The sequence below is a fragment of the Pan troglodytes genome, chromosome 1 (genome assembly GCF_028858775.2).
Source record: "Pan troglodytes isolate AG18354 chromosome 1, NHGRI_mPanTro3-v2.0_pri, whole genome shotgun sequence".
Taxonomy (NCBI): domain Eukaryota; kingdom Metazoa; phylum Chordata; class Mammalia; order Primates; family Hominidae; genus Pan; species Pan troglodytes.
This window is the reverse complement of record NC_072398.2, coordinates 84545683-84564670: the sequence shown is the minus strand read 5'-3', so window position 1 is coordinate 84564670 and position 18988 is coordinate 84545683. Positions and strand designations below refer to the sequence as shown.

The following is an 18988-nucleotide window of genomic DNA, read 5'->3' as shown; positions in this document are numbered from 1 at the left end:
ACTGAAAATCTTTTCTGCACTGCATTTAACATCATAGATGATAAACATTTGAGTTGCTAAGTCAGTATAGCAACTCATACCTTTGTGCTTTGTTTTCTTTGAAAAACTTATTACTTCCTGACATTGACTTCTTGCTGTGTTCATGTATGTTTCATTAAAATATAAGTTCCATGACAGCAGAGACCATGCCTGGCACATCCACTGCTGGTATATCCACTAGTGACTAGAAAGTGCCTGGCATATAGTACATGGTCAGTATAGTATACCAGGGTTCATTCTAGTATCACCAGCACAAACTAGTCTTAAGTCCAAGGTCTTCTCATTTTCCACTATCATCTCCCTTCATAGATGAAGAGAAAGGAAGGGACAAGACCACAGGATAGTTGTTTCTGACACCTTTCTCACCAAGATTGTTAGAACACAGGTATACACAAGGACACATAAACATACATGCACACACACAGACTATACATATGCTGTGAGACTACTTCTTTGACTTTGCCTTATATGTTCTTTTTTTCTGAATGATCAATCATATTTAGGTAGTGCTCACTCCTGGTGAAAATGTGGTAGAAAAAGCATATGCTTTGGAATTACATTTGTTGAACCTAGTTTCCTCATGTGTAAAATGGGAGTGATAGTATTTATCTTACAAAGGATATTTTCTCTATCTCATTAAGTATCAACACCACGTATTTAGTTAGAAAAGCCAGAATCCAGAAATGAGCTCTGACTTCACCTCCAAAAATGTCATGAATCTAACTAATCATTTTATAACATGCCCAGTACTTCTGTCCTTGTCCAAGGTACCATCATTTCTGGCCTAAGCTACTATATCATGCCTTCAGCATTCTTCTTGCTTGCATTTAACCCCACTCCCACCCCTGCAATCTATCCTTCATTAATGTAAAACCTACCTACTTCCTTGACCTTGGCTTTATGCCACACTCCCCTCTTGCCACACTGACTTCAGTTCTTTTTTTTTTGTTTTGTTTTGTTTTGTTTTTGAGACGGAGTTTCACTCTTGTTGCCCAGGCTGGAGTACAATGGCGTGATCTTGGCTCACTGCAACTTCTGCCTCCTGGGTTCAAGCCATTATCCTGCTTCAGCCTCCCAAGTAGCTGGGATTACAGGCATGCACCACCACACCCCAGCTAATTTTGTATTTTGGGTAGAGATGGGGTTTCTCCATGTTGGTCAAGCTGGTCTTAAACTCCTGACCTCAGGTGATATGCCCCGCTCAGCCTCCCAAAGTGCTAGGATTGCATGCGTGAGCCACCACACCTGGCCTTGACTTCAGTTCTTATCCGTCAAACATTCTAGGCACTTTCGTGCCTCACAGCCTTTGGATTGACTGTTTCTTCTGCCTGGCCTCATGTGACTTACTCCCTTTTACCACTTATGTCAGAGCTTACATGCCCGTCCTCCATGTGTCCTTCATGACCACTCCATCTAAAGTAACTTCCAGGTCACTTTCCATCACACCTTTGTGCTTTGTTTTCTTTGTAAAACTTATTACTTCCTGACATTGACTTCTTGCTGTGTTCATGTACGTTTCATTAGAATATAAGTTCCATGACAGCAGAGACCATGCCTGGCACATCCACTGCTGGTATATCCACTAGTGACTAGAAAGTGCCTGGCATATAGTACATGGTCAAAAATGTGTGTCGGATCAATGTGCAATATCATTCTCCTAATTAGCATCATCCAGGGGACTGCCAATGCAATTAGAATAAAATCCAAATGCCTTACTTTGTAAGTATGAACTTACAAAAGTTCATACGATACCTGATCTCTGCTCCCCACTCTGATAGTACTTTTGTATACTCTTTCTCTTGCTCATTATGTTCCAGTTTCTCTGGCTTTCTTTCCTTCAAATTATCTGCACTCAAGCCCTTTGTGCAAGTGGCTCCCTCCTTCTCATCTCTTCCAATTGCTCTTTCCCAGAGCAATTTGCATATTTGCATATTTGGCTTCTTGTCACTCAAGACTAACCCCAAATGTGAGCTTTGGGAAGGTCCTTTCCTGACCATCTTATCTAATGTTGCCTCTCTAAATTCATGTTATATTACCCTGTATTATGTTATTCATAGCATTTAGGAATCTCTGAGCTTATTTATTTCTTTTTTTGCTTATTGTGTTTTCCCATATGAGAATAGAAGCTCCATGAAATTAGGGAATTCAGTCTGCTTTATCACCACTATATTCCCAGTGCCTTGAACAATATAACATATGTCAATGTTCATCTGCACAACCCCATCCCCTTTCCTTCTGATTTACTTTCAAGGTTCATACCTTTGGCTCTTTAGCCCTGATATTGATATTGGATTGACTATCATTCAATAGCCAGTCCTAATGAGCTGTTGACAGTCTGTGAGCTTGCTTAGTTTAGGAAATAGAAGCAGATATTTCCTAGAAAATCTCATCTGTTAAGAGTCACATGGTTTCCCCAGACCAGCAGCTTAAACCTGTAGCATTTACTTTACTTGATAATCCAAAGCTAATAGATGTTACCTTTTCTGGGTCTTTAAATTTCTTGAGATTTTGATTAACATAATGGGACTGCTGTAAGAATAATGTAAAGTAGCACATACCACCTGTATTAGTCCATTTTTACACTGCTGATAAAGATATACCCAAGACTGGGAAATTTACAAAAGAAAGAGGTTTAATTGAACTTACAGTACCACGTGGCTGGGGAAGCCTCACAATAATAGCAGAAGGCAAGGAAGAGCAAGTCACATCTTACATGGTTGGCAGCAAGCAAACAGAGTTTGTGCAGGAAAGCTCCCCCTTATAAAAACCATCAGATCTTGTAAGACTTACTCACTATCACAAGAACAGCATGGGAAAGACCCGACCCCATGATTCAGTTACCTCCCACCAGGTCCCTCCCACAACACGTAGGAATTAAAGATGAGATTTGGGTGGGGACATAGCCAAGCCATATCATTCCGCCCCTGGCCCCTCCCAAATCTCATGTCCTCACATTTCAAAACCAGTCATGCCTTCCAAACAGTCCCCCAAAGTCTTAACTCATTTCAGGATTAACTCAAAAGTCCAGTCTAAAGTCTCATCCAAGACAAGGCAAGTCCCTTCTGGGCCTATGAGCCTGTAAAATCAAAAGTAAGCTAGTTACTAGTGACTTCCTAGATACAATGGGGGTACAGACATTGGGTAAATACAGCCATTCCAAATGGGAAACATTGGCCAAAACAAAGGGGCTACAGGCCCTGTGCAAGCCCGAAATCCAGCAGGGCAGTCAAATGATCTCCTTTGACTCCATGTCTCACATCCAGGTCAGGCCGATGCAAGAGGTGGGTTCCCATGGTCTTGGGCAGCTCTGCCCCTGTGGCTTTGCAGGGTATATCCCTGCTCCTGGCTGCTTTCACGGGCTGGCGTTGAGTGTCTGTGGCTTTTCCAGGTGCATGGTGCAAGCTGTTTGTGGATCTACCATTCTAGGTTCTGGAGGACCATGGCCCTCTTCTCACAGCTCCACTAGGCCGTGCCCCAGTAGGGACTCTGTGTGGGGGCTCCAACCTCACATTTCCCTTCCGCACTGCCCTAGCAGAGGTTCCCCATGAGGGCCTCACCCCTGCAGCAAACTTTTGCCTGGGCATCCAGGCATTTCCATACATCTTCTGAAATCTAGGCTGAGGTTCCCAAACCTCAATTCTTGACTTCTGTGCACCTGTAGGCTCCACATCATATGGAAGCTGCCAAGGCTTGGGGTTTCCACCCACTGAAGCAAAAGCCCAAGCTGTATCTTGACCCCTTTTAGTCATGGCTGGAGTAGCTGTGATGTGGCGCACCAAGTCCATAGACTGCACACCGCACGAGGACCCCAGGCCCAGCCCACGAAACCATTTTCTCCTAGGCCTCTGGCCTGTGATGTGAGGGGCTGCTGTGAAAACCTCTGACATGCCCTGGAGACATTTTCCCCCATTGTCTTGGGGATTAACATTTGGCTCCTCGTTACTTATGCAAATTTCTGCAGCCAGCTTGAATTTCTCCCCAGAAAATGGGTTTTTCTTTTCTATCACACTGTCAGGGTGCAAATTTTCTGAACTTTTATGCTCTGCTTCCCTTTTAAAACTGAATGCCTTTTTTTTTTTTGAGAAGTAGTTTCACTCTTGTTGCCCAGGCTGGAGTGCAATGGCATCATCTCAGCTCACCACAATCTCCACCTCCTGGGTTCAAGCGATTCTCCTGACTCAGCCTCCTGAGTAGCTGAGATTACAGGCATGTGACACCAAGACTGGCTAATTTTGTATTTTTAGTAGAGACAGGGTTTCTCCATGTTGGTTAGGCTGGTCTTGAACTCCCAACCTCAGGTGATTCACCCGCCTCGGCCTCCCTAAGTGCTGGAATTGCCGGTGTGTGCCACCACACCCCACCAAAACTGAATGCCTTTAACAGTACCCAAGTCACCTCTTGAATGCTTTGCTGCTTAAAAATTTCTGCCACCAGATACCCTAAATCATCTCTCTCAGGGCCAAAGTTCCACAAACTTCTAGGGCAGGGACAAAATGCTGCTAGTCTCTTTGCTAAACTATAACAAGAGTCACCTTTGTTCCAGTTTCCAACAAGTTCCTCATCTCCATCTGAATCCATCTCAGCCTGGACTTCATTGTATATATCACTATCAGGCTTTTGGTCGAAGCCATTCAACAAGTCTCTAGGAAGTTCCAAACTTTCCCACATTTTCCTGTCTTCTTCTGAGCTCTCCCAACTGTTCCATCCTCTGCCTGTTACCCAGTTCCAAAGTCACTTCCATATTTTCAGGTATCTTTTCAGCAGCGCCCCACTCTACTGGTACCGATTTACTGTATTGGTCTGTTCTCATGTTGATATGTGTTATAAATAAATTTTTGGTGCTACAAAAGGAATAGCACTCAAACACAATTTTAATTTTCTCAGCAAGGCAATTTTACTTCTATAGAAGGGTGTGTCTCGCAGATGGAGCAATGGCGAGAGCACACCTGAACAAGGGAGGGGAAGGGGTTTTATTCCTGATGCAGGTAGCCCCTACTGCTGTGTTGTTCCCCTATTGGCTAGGATTGGACCACACAGTCTAAGCTAAATACGATTGGCTATTTTAAAGAGAGCAGGGGTACTAGCCAGAGTGGCAGGGTGAGTAGTTTGGCAGGAAGGGCGGTTACAGAACAGGTGACTCAGAATGATTCAGGTCAGAGCAAGTGACCAGGGGAACAGATGTGAACTACTGATTAGAAGTGGTGGAAAATGTTGTTTACTAAAACTAGGGGCGAGGAGAACGAGGAAGTTACACTTTAAAATGGAGAACAAAGAACTGAACATACTGACATACTGATTCTTTGAAGAGAAACTTAGAACTCACTGTATTCAACAATATGGAAATCTCCAAAGTTCCATACTGATGACGGTCATTGGAAATCCCTGTATTAGTCTGTTTTCACACTGCTGATAAAGACATACCCAAGACTGGGCAATTTACAAAAGAAAGGGGTTTAATTGGACTTACAGTTCCATGTGGCTGGGAAAGCCTCACAATCATGGCAGAAGGCAAGGAGGTGCAAGTCACATCTTACATGGATGGCAGCAAGCAAACAGAGTTTGTTCAGGAAAACTCCCCCTTATAATAACTATCAGATCTTGTGCGACTTACTCACTATCACAAGAGCAGCACAGGAAAGACTTGCCCCCATGATTCAACTACCTCCTACGGGGTCCCTCCTACAACACGTGAGAATTCAAGATGAGATTTAGGTGGGGACACAGCCAAACCATATCATCACCAAATTTTGTGTATAATTACTAGGAGTTCACAGAACATCTGAAGCTCATTCATGGACCCTCGTTTAGGAATCCCTGTTGGAGGCTCTTCCTGCTCTAACATACAACTCCCATGCTCCATGCAGGCTGGTGGTCCCAGCACCACTTCAAAACCTGCCCAGTAAGGCAAGGAGACAGGAGCAAGCTTGGAGGGGGAAGGTCTCTGTGAACAAGACAGATGAGGTTGGACAGAAGAAAAGGAAGGCAAGGGGAATGGAGGTAGAGAAGTAAGTAGAAAAGTTTAAGGAAAGCAAGAATTAGGGCTAAGGGTGGCCGGGCACAGTGGCACACGCCTGTAATCCCAACATTTTGGGAGGCCAAGGTGGGTGGGTCATGAGGTCAGCAGTTCAAGACCAGCCTGGCCAAGATGGTGAAACTCTGTCTCTACTAAAAATACAAAAATTAGTCGGGCGTGGTGGCATATACCTGTAATCCCAGCTACTTGGGAGGCTAAGGCAGGAGAATTGCTTGAACCTGGGAGGTGGAGGTTGCAGTGAGCTGAGATCGTGCCACTGCACTCCAGCCTGGGTGACAGGGCAAGACTCCGTCTCAAAAAAAAAAAAAAAAAAAAAGAGAGAATTAACGCTAAGAGAATAGTTGAAAGAGAAAGACAGGAATTCTTGGGCAGAGGAATAGATGCCATCAACTGCCTCAGGTACTATCTTTGGTTACTAGCCCTGGTTCTGACCTTCTTGGTCAGAGAAGAATTCCTTTTTCCACATAAATAGAAAAGTTAGAAAAACCTAGATGCCCATTCAAATATAATCATAAATATACATAGATGAATACCAGCTCAGATGATATAAGACTATATCATCTTATGGTAGTGAATTTATTTCTGAGATCATGGGAAGGGACCCATCTCTTTGCAACCATTTTGTTTGCCAGAGAATAAACAGAGGTCCTTGCATATACTCCTTGTACCTGCTCTTCATCTCTTAATGAAGATGGGAATATATGTACCAGTGGACAGAGATAAACTAAATCTTTTTTTTTTTTTTTTTTGAGATGGAGTTTTGCTCTTGTTGCCCAGGCTGGAGTGCAATGGCACCAGCTCAGCTCACTGCAACCTCCGCCTCCCAGGTTCAAGTGATTCTCCTGCCTCAGCCTCCTGAGTAGCTGGGCTTACAGGCATGCGCCACCACGCCCAGCTAATTTTTTATTTTTAGTAGAGACGGGATTTCTCCATGTTGGCCAGGCTGGTCTCGAACTCCTGACCTCAGGTGATCCACCCGCCTCGGCCTCCCAAAATGTTGGGATTACAGGTGTGAGCCACCATGCCCGGCCGAACTAAATCTTAACATAGAGGTAAACATGGTAAGATGACTTTGTAAACATGTTAGATTAAGGTCAGTCTGACAGACACTTTGCTAGTTGGACAAATTTTGATAATGACTCGTGGTTTTTTGTTTTTTTCTTTTTTTTTTTTGAGAAAGAGTTTCTCTCTTGTTGCCCAGGCTAGAGTGCAATGGCGCGATCTTGTCTCACTGCAACCTCCGCCTCCTGGGTTCAAGCGATTCTTCTGCCTCAGCCTTCCCAGTAGCTGGGATTACAGGCATGTGCCACCACGCCCGGCTAATTTTGTATTTTTATTAGAGATGAGGTTTCTCCATGTTGGTCAGGCTGGTCTCGAACTCCTGACCTCAAGTGATCCAACCTCCTTGGCCTCCCAAGCTGCTGGGATTACAGACGTGAGCCACCGTGCCTGGCCAATAATGACTCGTGTTTTTAAAATGTGGTTCAGTGGGCTTCACTTATTATTCTGAAAAAAATACAGCATGATTACTAGCATCATTAATTGTTTTAAAATATATTTGTTAAATGTTTATTACAATGAGAGCCCTGCTGAGATATGGAAGGAATAAAAAAGCATTATCCATTCCTTGTCACAACCCATAAGCTATGGAAATTGCAAGTATTAGTTTCTTTTCAGAAGTTTCTAAATGCAAATAAAATATGACTATAATTTCTTTGTTAATTTAATTATTTTTTGAGACAGGGTCTCACCCTGTTGCTCAGGCTGGAGTACAGTGGCATGATCATGGCTCATTGCAACCTCTACCTCTCAGGCTCAAATGATCTTCCTGCCTAAGCCTCCTGAGTAGCTGGGACTACAGGATAGTGCCACCATGCCCGGCTAATTTTTAATTTTTTTTTTTTTTTTACAGAGACAGGGGCTCACTATGTTGCCAGGCTGTTTTCGAAGTCCTGGGCTCAAGCAATCCTCCTATCTTGGCCTCCCAAAGTGCTGGGATTACAAGTGTGAGTCACCGCACCTGGCCTGAAGATTCTATTTCACCTACGGTACTTCTTCCTCTTTATGTCCTTTATTCTCTGTAATGTATTAAAGAATAAGAATTTTTACATCATACTTTGTCTAATAATTCTACTTTTAGGGACCTTGGTTTCTTCATCTGCAAAATGGAGATTGTAACCTCATAAGGAAGTTATTTAAATGAAGTGTTAGATTGTTAAAACTAAGTGGTAATGTACAATCAGTGCCTGAAACACAATCAGCAGTCAACAAATTCTATTTATATCTATAATTATTATTATATTAATGCCATTGCATTTTTCTCATTCAAGCTTGAAGACATTTCTTTTATCCTTCCCACTCACATAAAATCAATTATAAATTTCTATTGACTCTCTGTCTTGAGGATCTTCCTCAAAATGGTCCTCTCTTTTCCATTTCTACTGCCGCTTTCCTAATTTCATCTTTCTTTGCCAAATGATTTGGGTAAACAGCTAATTGTTGCCCAAAGTGTTGAGTAACCAGATAATTCTTCCCGAAACATGCTTTTCTGTTCCTATCTGTGAAAGAAAGAAACAACTTACCTCAGTGTATCCCTAATGTCCATCAAATAAAACACAAATGTTTCTGTTAAAAGTCTTTCCAGTTGGGCGTGGTGGCTCACGCCTTTAATCCCAGCACTTTGGGAGGCCAAGGCAGGTGGATCACGAGGTCAGGAGTTTGAGACCAGTCTGGCCAATACAGTGAAACCCCACCTCTACTAAAAACAAAAACAAAAACAAAAACAAAAACAAAAAAAAATTGCCAGGCCTGGTGGCAGGTGCCTGTAGTCCCAGCTACTTGGGAGGCTGAGGCAGGAGAATCACTTGAACCCAGAGGGTGGAGGTTGCAGTGAGCTGAGATCGCTCCACTGCACTCCAGCCTGAGTCACAGAGTGAGACTCTGTTTCAAAAAAAACAGTTTTCCCAATCACACCTAATAACATTTCCATTGTGCCTGAAGAGATAGCCTGAACTTCCGTCAAGTTCATTAACCTAGCCCTCCAGATCCAGTTCATCCTTTAGATCCACCGCGAAGCCTTCTATTCACTCGAACTGGTTACTCCCTTCTCTCATCTCTTATAGGATGTCTAAGGGCTTGTTATCACTTCTATAGCATTTATTATATATTGAAATATATCTGGGCAACACTCTAGAGTAATGGTTAAAAGCATAGCTATCGGGGTAAGACAGTTGCAATGATTAAATTAACAAAACACCTTGAATATAATACTTAATTATAGTATGGAGTCAATAAATATTACCTATTTTTAGTATCATTGTGTATACACATCTTATTTCCCTACTAAAATGTTCCTAGATGACAATGATCTTCTGCCATTAATGGTACCTTTTCCAGTACTTTGCCTAGAAAGACTTTATTAGGTTTGCAATTAGAATTAATTACTCACAAACTGATTTCTTATAGACTCTAGGTTGACTTCTTTTCATGCTTTAAGATGTGGTAACTTCGTCTCTGTAAGGGATATGCAAACTCTCAATCACTGCGATTGATACGTGATTTGAGTATATAGTTTTGTGCTCAACTTTTGATTAGTGTTAATTTAAAAAAAAACAGTTTAAAAGTCAGGATATGTATGTGAATAAAACAATTGTTATTAAGTAATATAACATCATAATTACAATTAATACTCTGTATTGCATGCCCTCATACCAATAAGTGCCAAGTAGCTTGCTAAAAACTGCTTTGAAATGCTTGCATCAGTGCTCCTTATCTTGCCAAACTTGTTTTGCGTAATGATTGGTGAAAAGAATAACATTTTATTTGAGGATCTCGAAGCACCTGGCCAGGCTGCTTTCCATTTTGCAGATTGGTTACACTGCGCGTGCAGATTGGTTACACTGCGCTTTGCATTTCCTTTGCTATACTGCCATCCAGGAAGAGGGCTGGCTACACAATAGAATATTTTATATTACAAAATATTCTGGACATTTCCTAAGTAACTGGCCTGCTATTTTATCTTATATTCATTGTGACCGTGTACAAAGTCAGATTTTTCCCTCTCACTTTGCCTAATGAAAAGATTGGAAGCAAATTTGTGTTTGTCTGGAGCTATGATACTGGACCTTAGTTATGACTTTTGTTGGCTTTTTTCTTGATCCCATTGTATTTATTTTTTATTTTTTCCTACCCATTTTCAATTGGAGTTGTCTTGTTGGAATATGTACCCTTTTAAGCACCTCAAGTTTCCTTTCAAACTGGACAGGCAATAGACACATAACTAATTTTTAACACTATTCACACATTTCTGTTAGACAAGCAGATTGTGCAGTGGAAATACTAGGCCTTTGGAGGGAGTCACACTTGGGTTTAAATTCCAGCTTTGACACTTAATAACTGTGGACCTTGGACAAATTATTTAACCTTTCTGAGTTCCCTCTCTGTAAAATGGAAATAATAATCCATAACTCACAAAGATGTCTTGGGGATTAAATAAAATAACTCATGCAAATTACTTGGTGCATAGTAGGCATTCAATAAATGTCAGTTCACTTCTTTTCCCAGTTAATAAGGCTTATTAGACTATATTAAAAACTAGAACTAGACTGTGATAATGCATTTCTTTATTAGGTATTTAAGCCAAATAACTAATTTCCCCCAGGGGGAAGAGAGAGAAATGTTGAATTAGTTTCATTTGGTGAACTTATTTATTAATCTTTCTTTTTCTTGAGCATTTTTCAGTTTCATAGTCCATAATTTAGTTTTCATGCAGCAAAAATGACACAGTTTGGTATTCTTTTCAACTTTACTGTGCTAGAATTGTTTTTTTTAAATGTATCTATTATTACATCTGCCACTTATTAGAGATCTTTATTAATTATATTAACAGCTCGATTGTGTTTCATAACTACGTCGTGCTGACAAACTTTTGCTCTCAGCAGTTTCCCTGAGGTCTAAGCATTTAAAAGAATCAAGTTTTAAATGACAATGCCACAGCAAAAGAAAAGCAGGGGTGGGCGGGAAGACGCACACTGTCTGTGTTCTTTCGTGTTAATTTTATGTTTGCATTTAAGTGGAGCCACATTTTCCTCAAGGACGCAACCTAAGTAAGGCGAGCAGGGGAAGTGGAAACTAAGTGAGCTGGAACTACAGTACCATTGCACCTTTAAGGACTGGAGACTTGGTATTAGCTCGGCCTCCTTCCCGGCCCACCTCTGAACTCTGATTGACAGGGCGCCGGGCGAGGAGGAGCTGAAGGAGGCTGGAGAGGAGGCGCAGTGAGGAAAGTAGGGGAGGAGGGGGCCGGTCCTTTATCTGGTGGCCAATCAGGGAAGCGGGGAGGAGCTCCAGGCGCCCTCCTCCCTCCTCCTCTCCCCAGCCTCCCGGCTTCCCCGCCCCCTCCCCTTCCCTTTGCCCCCTCCCCTCTCCTCCTTCTCGTCCTCCTCCTCCTCCTTCTTCTCCTCCTCCTCCTCCTCCTCTCAGGCTGTGGTTTTTCTGTATATGTTTCTGGAGTCCTGAGCCTGAGCTAAACAAAAGCAGGAGGCTGACGGGGCTGCTGGAGTTTGCAGAGACACGGAGGAGGAGAGAGCCTGTGCTTTGCCTGCCGCCGCGGCTGGGGGAGATCTGGCTTTTGCAACAGCCCACCCCCTTTGAGATCACTCTGGCCCGGAGTGGGGGTGGGGGGCAGCGGGGGGTGGGGGGGGAAAGTTTGCATTGCAATCCCCCTGCCTTCCTCTCCTTTCTCCCGATCAATGCATATTTGCAAAAGGATTAAGCCACAGATTTAAGCGCCGGGAGCCCATTTCTGCCTTGCAAAGGAGACCGGACTGAAAAACCTAAAGCCAGCTCTGATTTCTTTTCGCCAAGTGGGAAGGTGGTTTATTTTTCTTGCTTTTTGGAGTCAACACCCTTCCCCACCAGCCCTTATCCCCACCCTCACCCCGCAACCCCTTCACGCCCCCTCCCCCTCCCCCTCCCCATCCTCCCACCATCCTCTAAAGAGGCAAAGGGATTTTTTTTTCTTTTGGTCTTCTTTTTTCCCCCTTCCCTGTTTATCCTGAAAAGGATTTGAAGACAAGCTTGAAGGATAAAAAGCCTTGGTGCTTCCCAGGAGCCGAGCCGAGGAGCAGAAGAGGAAGAGCCGGGGGCTGCCGTAGCCTTTGGAGATGGACGAGCAGCCCAGGCTGATGCATTCCCATGCTGGGGTCGGGATGGCCGGACACCCCGGCCTGTCCCAGCACTTGCAGGATGGGGCCGGAGGGACCGAGGGGGAGGGCGGGAGGAAGCAGGACATTGGAGACATTTTACAGCAAATTATGACCATCACAGACCAGAGTTTGGATGAGGCGCAGGCCAGGTGAGATGGAGGCTTTTCTTTTCCTTTCTTGGGGTTTTTTGTTTTTCTCCCTCTTGCAGGGGGAAACAATGGGAACCGAATCACCACAGCGCTTTTTTTGAAAAATGTTATTTCTTTTCTCATTTTGACAAGCAACTACATGGCGGAGGAGTAAAATTTGAAGGAGCGTTGTTATCGAAAGTGTAATCGCCCATGCCGAGATGTGGCTGTGTACATATTGTGTGTGTGTGTGTGTGAATATAGGGGTATTCATTTATATCCACACAAACACACAGGCATGCCGAAAATACTGCCAACTGATCCAAAAGCGGCCCTCGGCACTTTTTACTGCTTTAAAAAAGTATCAGAGAAAGCAGAATTGTCAAGTTTTGAACAGCATTCCATGCCTTCTTGTTGAGGGGACTCTGTAACATTACAAAATAAAATGTCCCAAGAACACTTTATTTGCAAATTTAGTTGACTCCTTACCTAATTCAGCGAGTTTGATTTTCTTTCTTGACTCTCCCGTCCAAAATTAATTTTTATCTTTTCTCCTTTCTTCCCCCCTACCCAAAATACAAAACAACAAAAAAGCAGGGTATTTCTTTGTCAGTACTTGTCAGCTATCCAGAAAATATTTTGCATTCACTTAATGTTGTTTTTTTAAAAAGTTGATGAAAAGGTAATTTTGTTTTTAGGCATATTTGTTAGTTTTAAGAGACTCAGATTTTTAGTTTAACTTTATTGTCTCCTAATTTCAGCCGGTTTACTAACCTTCCGTGACACAGACAGCTATGTAGGGTCCTTTAAAAAGGGGTGGGGGGACAAAAATCAAGCATGCTCTTTTCCCCCATGCTTCTTTCAGGACCACTTAGAAATGAAAGCATTTATGAATTTTATATATTTCAGTACTATAGGACATAAAGGTCTTCATTAAGGAAACATAATAAACTGTGTAGCCTCTCAAGTTAATCCACTGCCAGGTATATGGTTCTCTACTTCAGGATTTTACAGTAAATTCTCTTTTAAAGTAAAACATAGACTAAGTGACAACCCGCTAACAGCTTGCCCAAGGCCGAACTCAAAAGGAAGAATTTTAAAAATCTAATGACCACATATGTCTGTACAATTACCCAGCTTTGTTATATCTCCGAAGTGGCGTTTTTCTCTTTGAAAACCCTGTAAACAAATATACGCAACTCCTATACTTCAGATGACTTGGTTATATGGAGAAGACATCATTATGTGTATTTCTGTCTACGTGAAATAAGAATCTGAGTTGAGAAAATGAGAGGAAGCAGTTAAAAACATAGATGTTATGAATTATACTCAATTTTAGCTGCAAGCACATGCAACATGTAAACTCAAAAGTACTAAGGTTTACGGGTGTTGGAAAACTTGGAAATGTTGAAAGACTCAAAGTATTCTAAGTTTTGTTTAAATAGGGGAAATTTTAAAAATTAATTGGTGCTCTCTTTGAATTTTATTATCTGAAGAAAAGCTAATAGGTATGGTAAGAGGAAGATATCCCACTGGCAATTCTCTTTTGAATGGGAACATTTTTCTCTATTATATTGTTCTAGAAGAATACTCTCAGACATACCAATAAACTGGCTTAAAAATAAGTTTGTGAAGTGGCAGGGGCTAGTAAGAATAGATACTACTTTTTTGATGTCCAGTCTCTCTTTTTTTGTGAAACTGAGGACAAACAGGGCTTGGCGACTTCCCCCTTTCAATGGCCTAGATGCAGAGAGAGATCAGATACGATTTTGGGATGGGGAAATTTTCAGTTCTTCCTCTGTAGCTGGCTCCATTTGTGTGCTGTGGAAATACAATATTTTTATAAAGCTGTGTGAGAATTTTTGTTTGCATTTGGGCCTATATATAATAATAGAATTAATTAAAACTATTTTAAAAGACCCAGGAAAGGTCTTTAATACTTTAAAGTATTTTCCATCTTTTTTTTTTCTACCCCACATGAGAACTTAACTAAAATCAACGCTAAGCTTTCTTTTTGGATAAACAATGTAACTCCACTTAGTAGATAGTATGTCCTTTTTTCCTTTTTCTAGTCACACCTTTATAATGTATATTTATTATTTAGAAAAGTAAACCATTAATATTTTAGATATAATGTATGTGTTCATTTTGATAGTCTTGAATTTTGACTTTATTACTCCCCTGCTGTACAGTACATAGGGCATGTTTCTGATCTCTGTTCTTCATGAGGATGTGTCTATTTTTTAACTTTCAAAGGGTTTAAAAAAGAATTGCATGTGTTTTGAGTGCCAGAACTTTCCATTTATCTTTACACATTAATTTTAGTTAGTAGACAGAATTCACTTAACTAATAGCTGATATGATCAGTATTTTGTTTCCAAAACAGTATCATTCTGCTAAGTGTTTCCATAATAAAATAGAAGGAAAGGTATTGTTTTGTTCCTCAAGTGCATTCAGAATACACACACACACACACACACACACCAGGTAAATCACTAATCTAAAAGACAAAATTGCATTTATTTTTCCCCCAATGGGTGCAAGGTCCTAATTGTAAATAATTGAATTTCAACACCTGCAAATAAGCAGTGTGTGCACAGAGACATAATGTGAACACAGAGAAATGAATTTATTCCCCATATGGGTATGTTTGCCCCCTGGCAATGCATTTCCATACTCTTTAACTTGGGGACTGAAATGTTATAAATTGACAGTTCCACTCAGAAGACCTTTCAAGCATCTTGTGTTTATGAGAATACAGGGGCATCTGCGGAATGAATTCGAACACATGGATGAATTAAATTTGAAAACACACAGACCGAGAGGCAGACAGTTCCTAGGCTGTGGTCGTTGCATGGATTTTACAAAACTGTTAACCTACGCCTTTGGCTTTGCTGTGTTCATTGTCCTGGGAAGAATTGTGGGTTTAAGAATTACTCTTTGATTAAACTACTTAAAAAAAAAAAAACCCTTTCCCTAAATGGGCATAATTTAGGTTAGTTCTGTTCTGTAGTTAAATCCCTACCCTCTCCCTGCTAATTAACATTATTTCTTTTTCTATGGCGGGACTCTGTATATTAAGTCATGAAAACAATTGAAGCATGCCACAGAGTTAGGGTTGGGTATATAATTTTGTCTAAATGTTCAAATGTTTTCACCTTGTGCATTATCGGCAGTTTGATCTTGAGAGTCCACCTAAGCTATCATGTTGTTTCTTTCTTGCAGAAAACATGCTTTAAACTGCCACAGAATGAAGCCTGCCTTGTTTAATGTGTTGTGTGAAATCAAAGAAAAAACAGGTAGGAATAAGATTCCAACATTTTAGCATTTTCTTTGGCCAATTAAATCACTTAACCAGCAGTCACAAATCTATTATTTAAATATTAAAATTTCAGAATACAAGTACTATGAAGGTTGACCTCATATTCGAATAGGAAGTCCTAGCCCTGCTTTCCTTAAAAGAAAGAATCAAGTTTCTGTGACAGTTATTATCAAGCACTACTGGTTAATTTTCCAGAACTCTATTTCCAGCCTTTTTGAGATTGGGGCTAAAATATAGATTCTGAAAGGAAATTTATAGACTGATGTATCTTTGGGGCAAAAATATGAAAGTAAAAGTTCATTTTTTTAAGGAATATATTTTGGCCCATTTTTAAAACCCTAATTTTTTGGAGTTGGGTATGGGGGTGCTAAACTGTTTAAAGTTTCCTTTCCTTTTTTTCTTGTAATTACACAAAGCAGCAGACTAGAGGTTCTGAACAGAGAGTGTTGTCAAATACCTTTGTGGAATGCGCTATACAACATTAGGTTATCGGTATTTGAGTGGCCTGTGATTTTATTGCAGGGAGAATCGTTGGGTTTAGGAGAGTATAACGCCATGAGATAATTCACTCTGTTGTTTTTCTACTTTCTAGACCTCGTATCATGGACTAACACACTTATAACACATCCCAGGAGGGCATTTAAATTTTAAAGCAACAATTAAAAAATAGCAGTCATCAATCAGAGGTGTTCTTAAACAACAGATGCTCTGGGAAGGACATTTAGCAACATCCCCTTGTTTATTTTAATCCTTAATTTTCCAAAGTGGATAAAGCTCTCCCTTGTAAGAAGAAAGATTTGAGAAGGCAATCTGAAACCAGGGAATAAAGATGAGGGACAAGGGGTGGTTATATAAAGCGGGAGCTTCTGCTGGGCTCTGACTTACCCGCTCGCTTTAGAGCAGTGCAAAGTACCTGACATCCTATTTATTTATTTATTTTTTACAACAGGGAGTGTAACAGTCAATAATTCATATCTAAACCATATAAGCAAGGGCATGACATGAATGAAAGTGACAATAAATATGATTGCATGCTTGGTTGATATACATTGATAGTTACACATAAAAAAGGGGCGGGGGGAGAGGGCACACAGGGTGGCTTTCTTTTTGAGAGCTCTCTGTGTTTTTCTTTTAAAAAAATAGTTTCAAGATGTGACTGTTGATTGAATATGTAATTACTTGGGTCTTGAAATGCGTGTAAAATTAGTACGCAGCTTCTTTGTTGAATGTTATTTGTGTTGTGCATAACATTCTAGACAAAGCACCTGAGAAGTGATGTTCAGACCTCTAAGTCTTCCAGGTTGCCTTGCCAAAGCTTAACCTTATTGCAAACCTGTTAATTGCATTATTTTAGCTGTGAGACAACTTTTAAAAGATTTATGGACTGTGCGTTCAAATATCAAAAGAGTTTTTTCCAGTTTGTCACACTTTTTAGTTTCTTTTTTCTATTAGCCCAGAGTAGGAAACTGAAGTGTGTGTGTATATATATATTTATATATATTTTTTTATCTTCTCTCTTTTTTCTTCTTTGATCTCTGATGCTTATTTACTTTGAGTGTTTGGTTTGTTGAGATTTGTTTCTAACCAAGTATGAGTTCCTGCTGATCTTGTTTCATGAAATGTAGAATCAAAATATAAAAGCATATGTGATAATATGGACTAAAGAGAGTCTATTTTTGAAGATACTTTATCAGATTTTTATTGAAAGGAAGCCTGTCAGGGCACTTAAATGTACATTGTGGCCAAAGTGCTTAATTCCAGTTTCCTAATTAAAACCTACTGAGGCAGTAGATCAAAGTGGGTGGGTGTGAATAGAGATCCGGTTCAGGTGAGGGTTAAAGAGTTCGCTCCTTGTTCATGTTGGCTCAAGTATAGTGATAGGAAGTAAAGTAGTCGTATTGGTCAAAGTAACATTCTAAAAGTTTTGTTTTTTAAATTTTGTGTCAATACATTTAATGTTTAGAGACTTAAAAAAATCTAAATTAAGGTTTTTTGTGTTGTCTCTAGAATAACATATTTTAAAAAACAATTTACAAATAATGTAATTGAAAGTGATAAGAGTCATTGCCCCCTGTGTTAAGGGACACACACACACACACACACACACACACACACAGACACACACACACAAGTTTTGGATTAAGAGGGCACCCCTGGGTGAAAGTAGGGGAAAAAAAAGGCTTACCTTCCTCTTAGTCTTCAACTTGTGTGTTGGAAGGATTGAAGGGAAGGCAAAAACCTCTCCTGGAATGTTGAGTGTTGTGTTAAAGGTAGGAGTCAACTGTGGTGTGCTGAAAAGAACCCTTTGATTCTAAAGCACGATTACTTGGCTACTCAAGACCCTGGAACCTTCAATCTTTTTGCCAGCATATCTTCCATGCAGTTGATGCGTCGGAGGAACAAAGTGTCTGTAAAGTTGCAGGAGCTTTTTTTTTTTTTTTTTTCCCCTCTTCTTCTTGATACAGAGCTGGTGAAAACATCGCTTGAGTGATCAGTTCACATACATTCCTTTATTGTTTGGGGACTTTTTCTATTGTTACTTTCAAGCCTTTTTGCATTAAATCAGTATTTTTGAGTTTCCATCTCAAGCATTATAATGCTTATAATAATAATAGAGGTTACTTGATTTAGGGTGGGCTTTGTTTGTTTGTATTCTAACACGAAGTTCATACATTTGGCTCACCTAGGCAGAACTCTTGAGAGGAACTTGGTAATTGCATTGATTTGTTATTTTTGCTTTTTTGCATTTGTTAATGATTTTATAGTTGGAAGACTTAGAAATAGATACAAAAACTGGCCAAGATGTATTACCAACCTTTTGGAACTTTAAAAATACATACACACATGCACGTAACACCCCAAAGTAGAAAGTGCCATCTGAATTACAATTGATTGATGGGTGTTTAAGTCAGAAATTACTGTGGGGATATTTAAAAAACAAAACAAAAGAACCCATGCATCTTCTTGCTTCAGAATGTGGGTAGTTTTTATTTTGATACCTTTTCGCTTTTAAAAAAATAAATGCTAAGAAGAAGTGCCAGCAAAATGCTCGGGTGGCAATTCTCAAAGAGCAGCTAAAAAACCCTGTCAAGACCTATAGCAATGTATATTTCACATGTGGCTTTTATCTGCTCGCTCATTCTAGGAATACAGAGACAATTAGAGTTTTGGATCATTTAATATAACATTTTCTTTTGGATTTTTAAGATCCATTCCTTGTCTTCTGGCATATTAGTAATAGGCTAAGTTTTGCATATGT

The 18988-nt window shown here is 40.5% G+C and overlaps 1 protein-coding gene across 8 annotated transcripts in view; it reads left to right on the top strand.

Moving 5' to 3' along the window:
* Nucleotides 1-11473: 11473 nt before the first annotated feature.
* PBX1 (PBX homeobox 1) overlaps nucleotides 11474-18988 on the top strand; it is a 326500-nt gene continuing 318985 nt past the window's right edge. For 3 of the 8 annotated variants that reach the window (XM_009436895.5, XM_009436875.5, XM_009436891.5), the window contains exons 1-2: nucleotides 11474-12428; nucleotides 15633-15706. In XM_009436895.5, the coding sequence (XP_009435170.1) occupies nucleotides 12238-12428; nucleotides 15633-15706 (265 nt within the window). In that variant the 5' untranslated portion in view covers nucleotides 11474-12237. The remainder of the gene's footprint in view (nucleotides 12429-15632; nucleotides 15707-18988) is intronic. The other 5 variants (XM_009436864.5, XM_009436887.5, XM_003308583.6 and 2 more) reach the window with 5 other exon arrangements.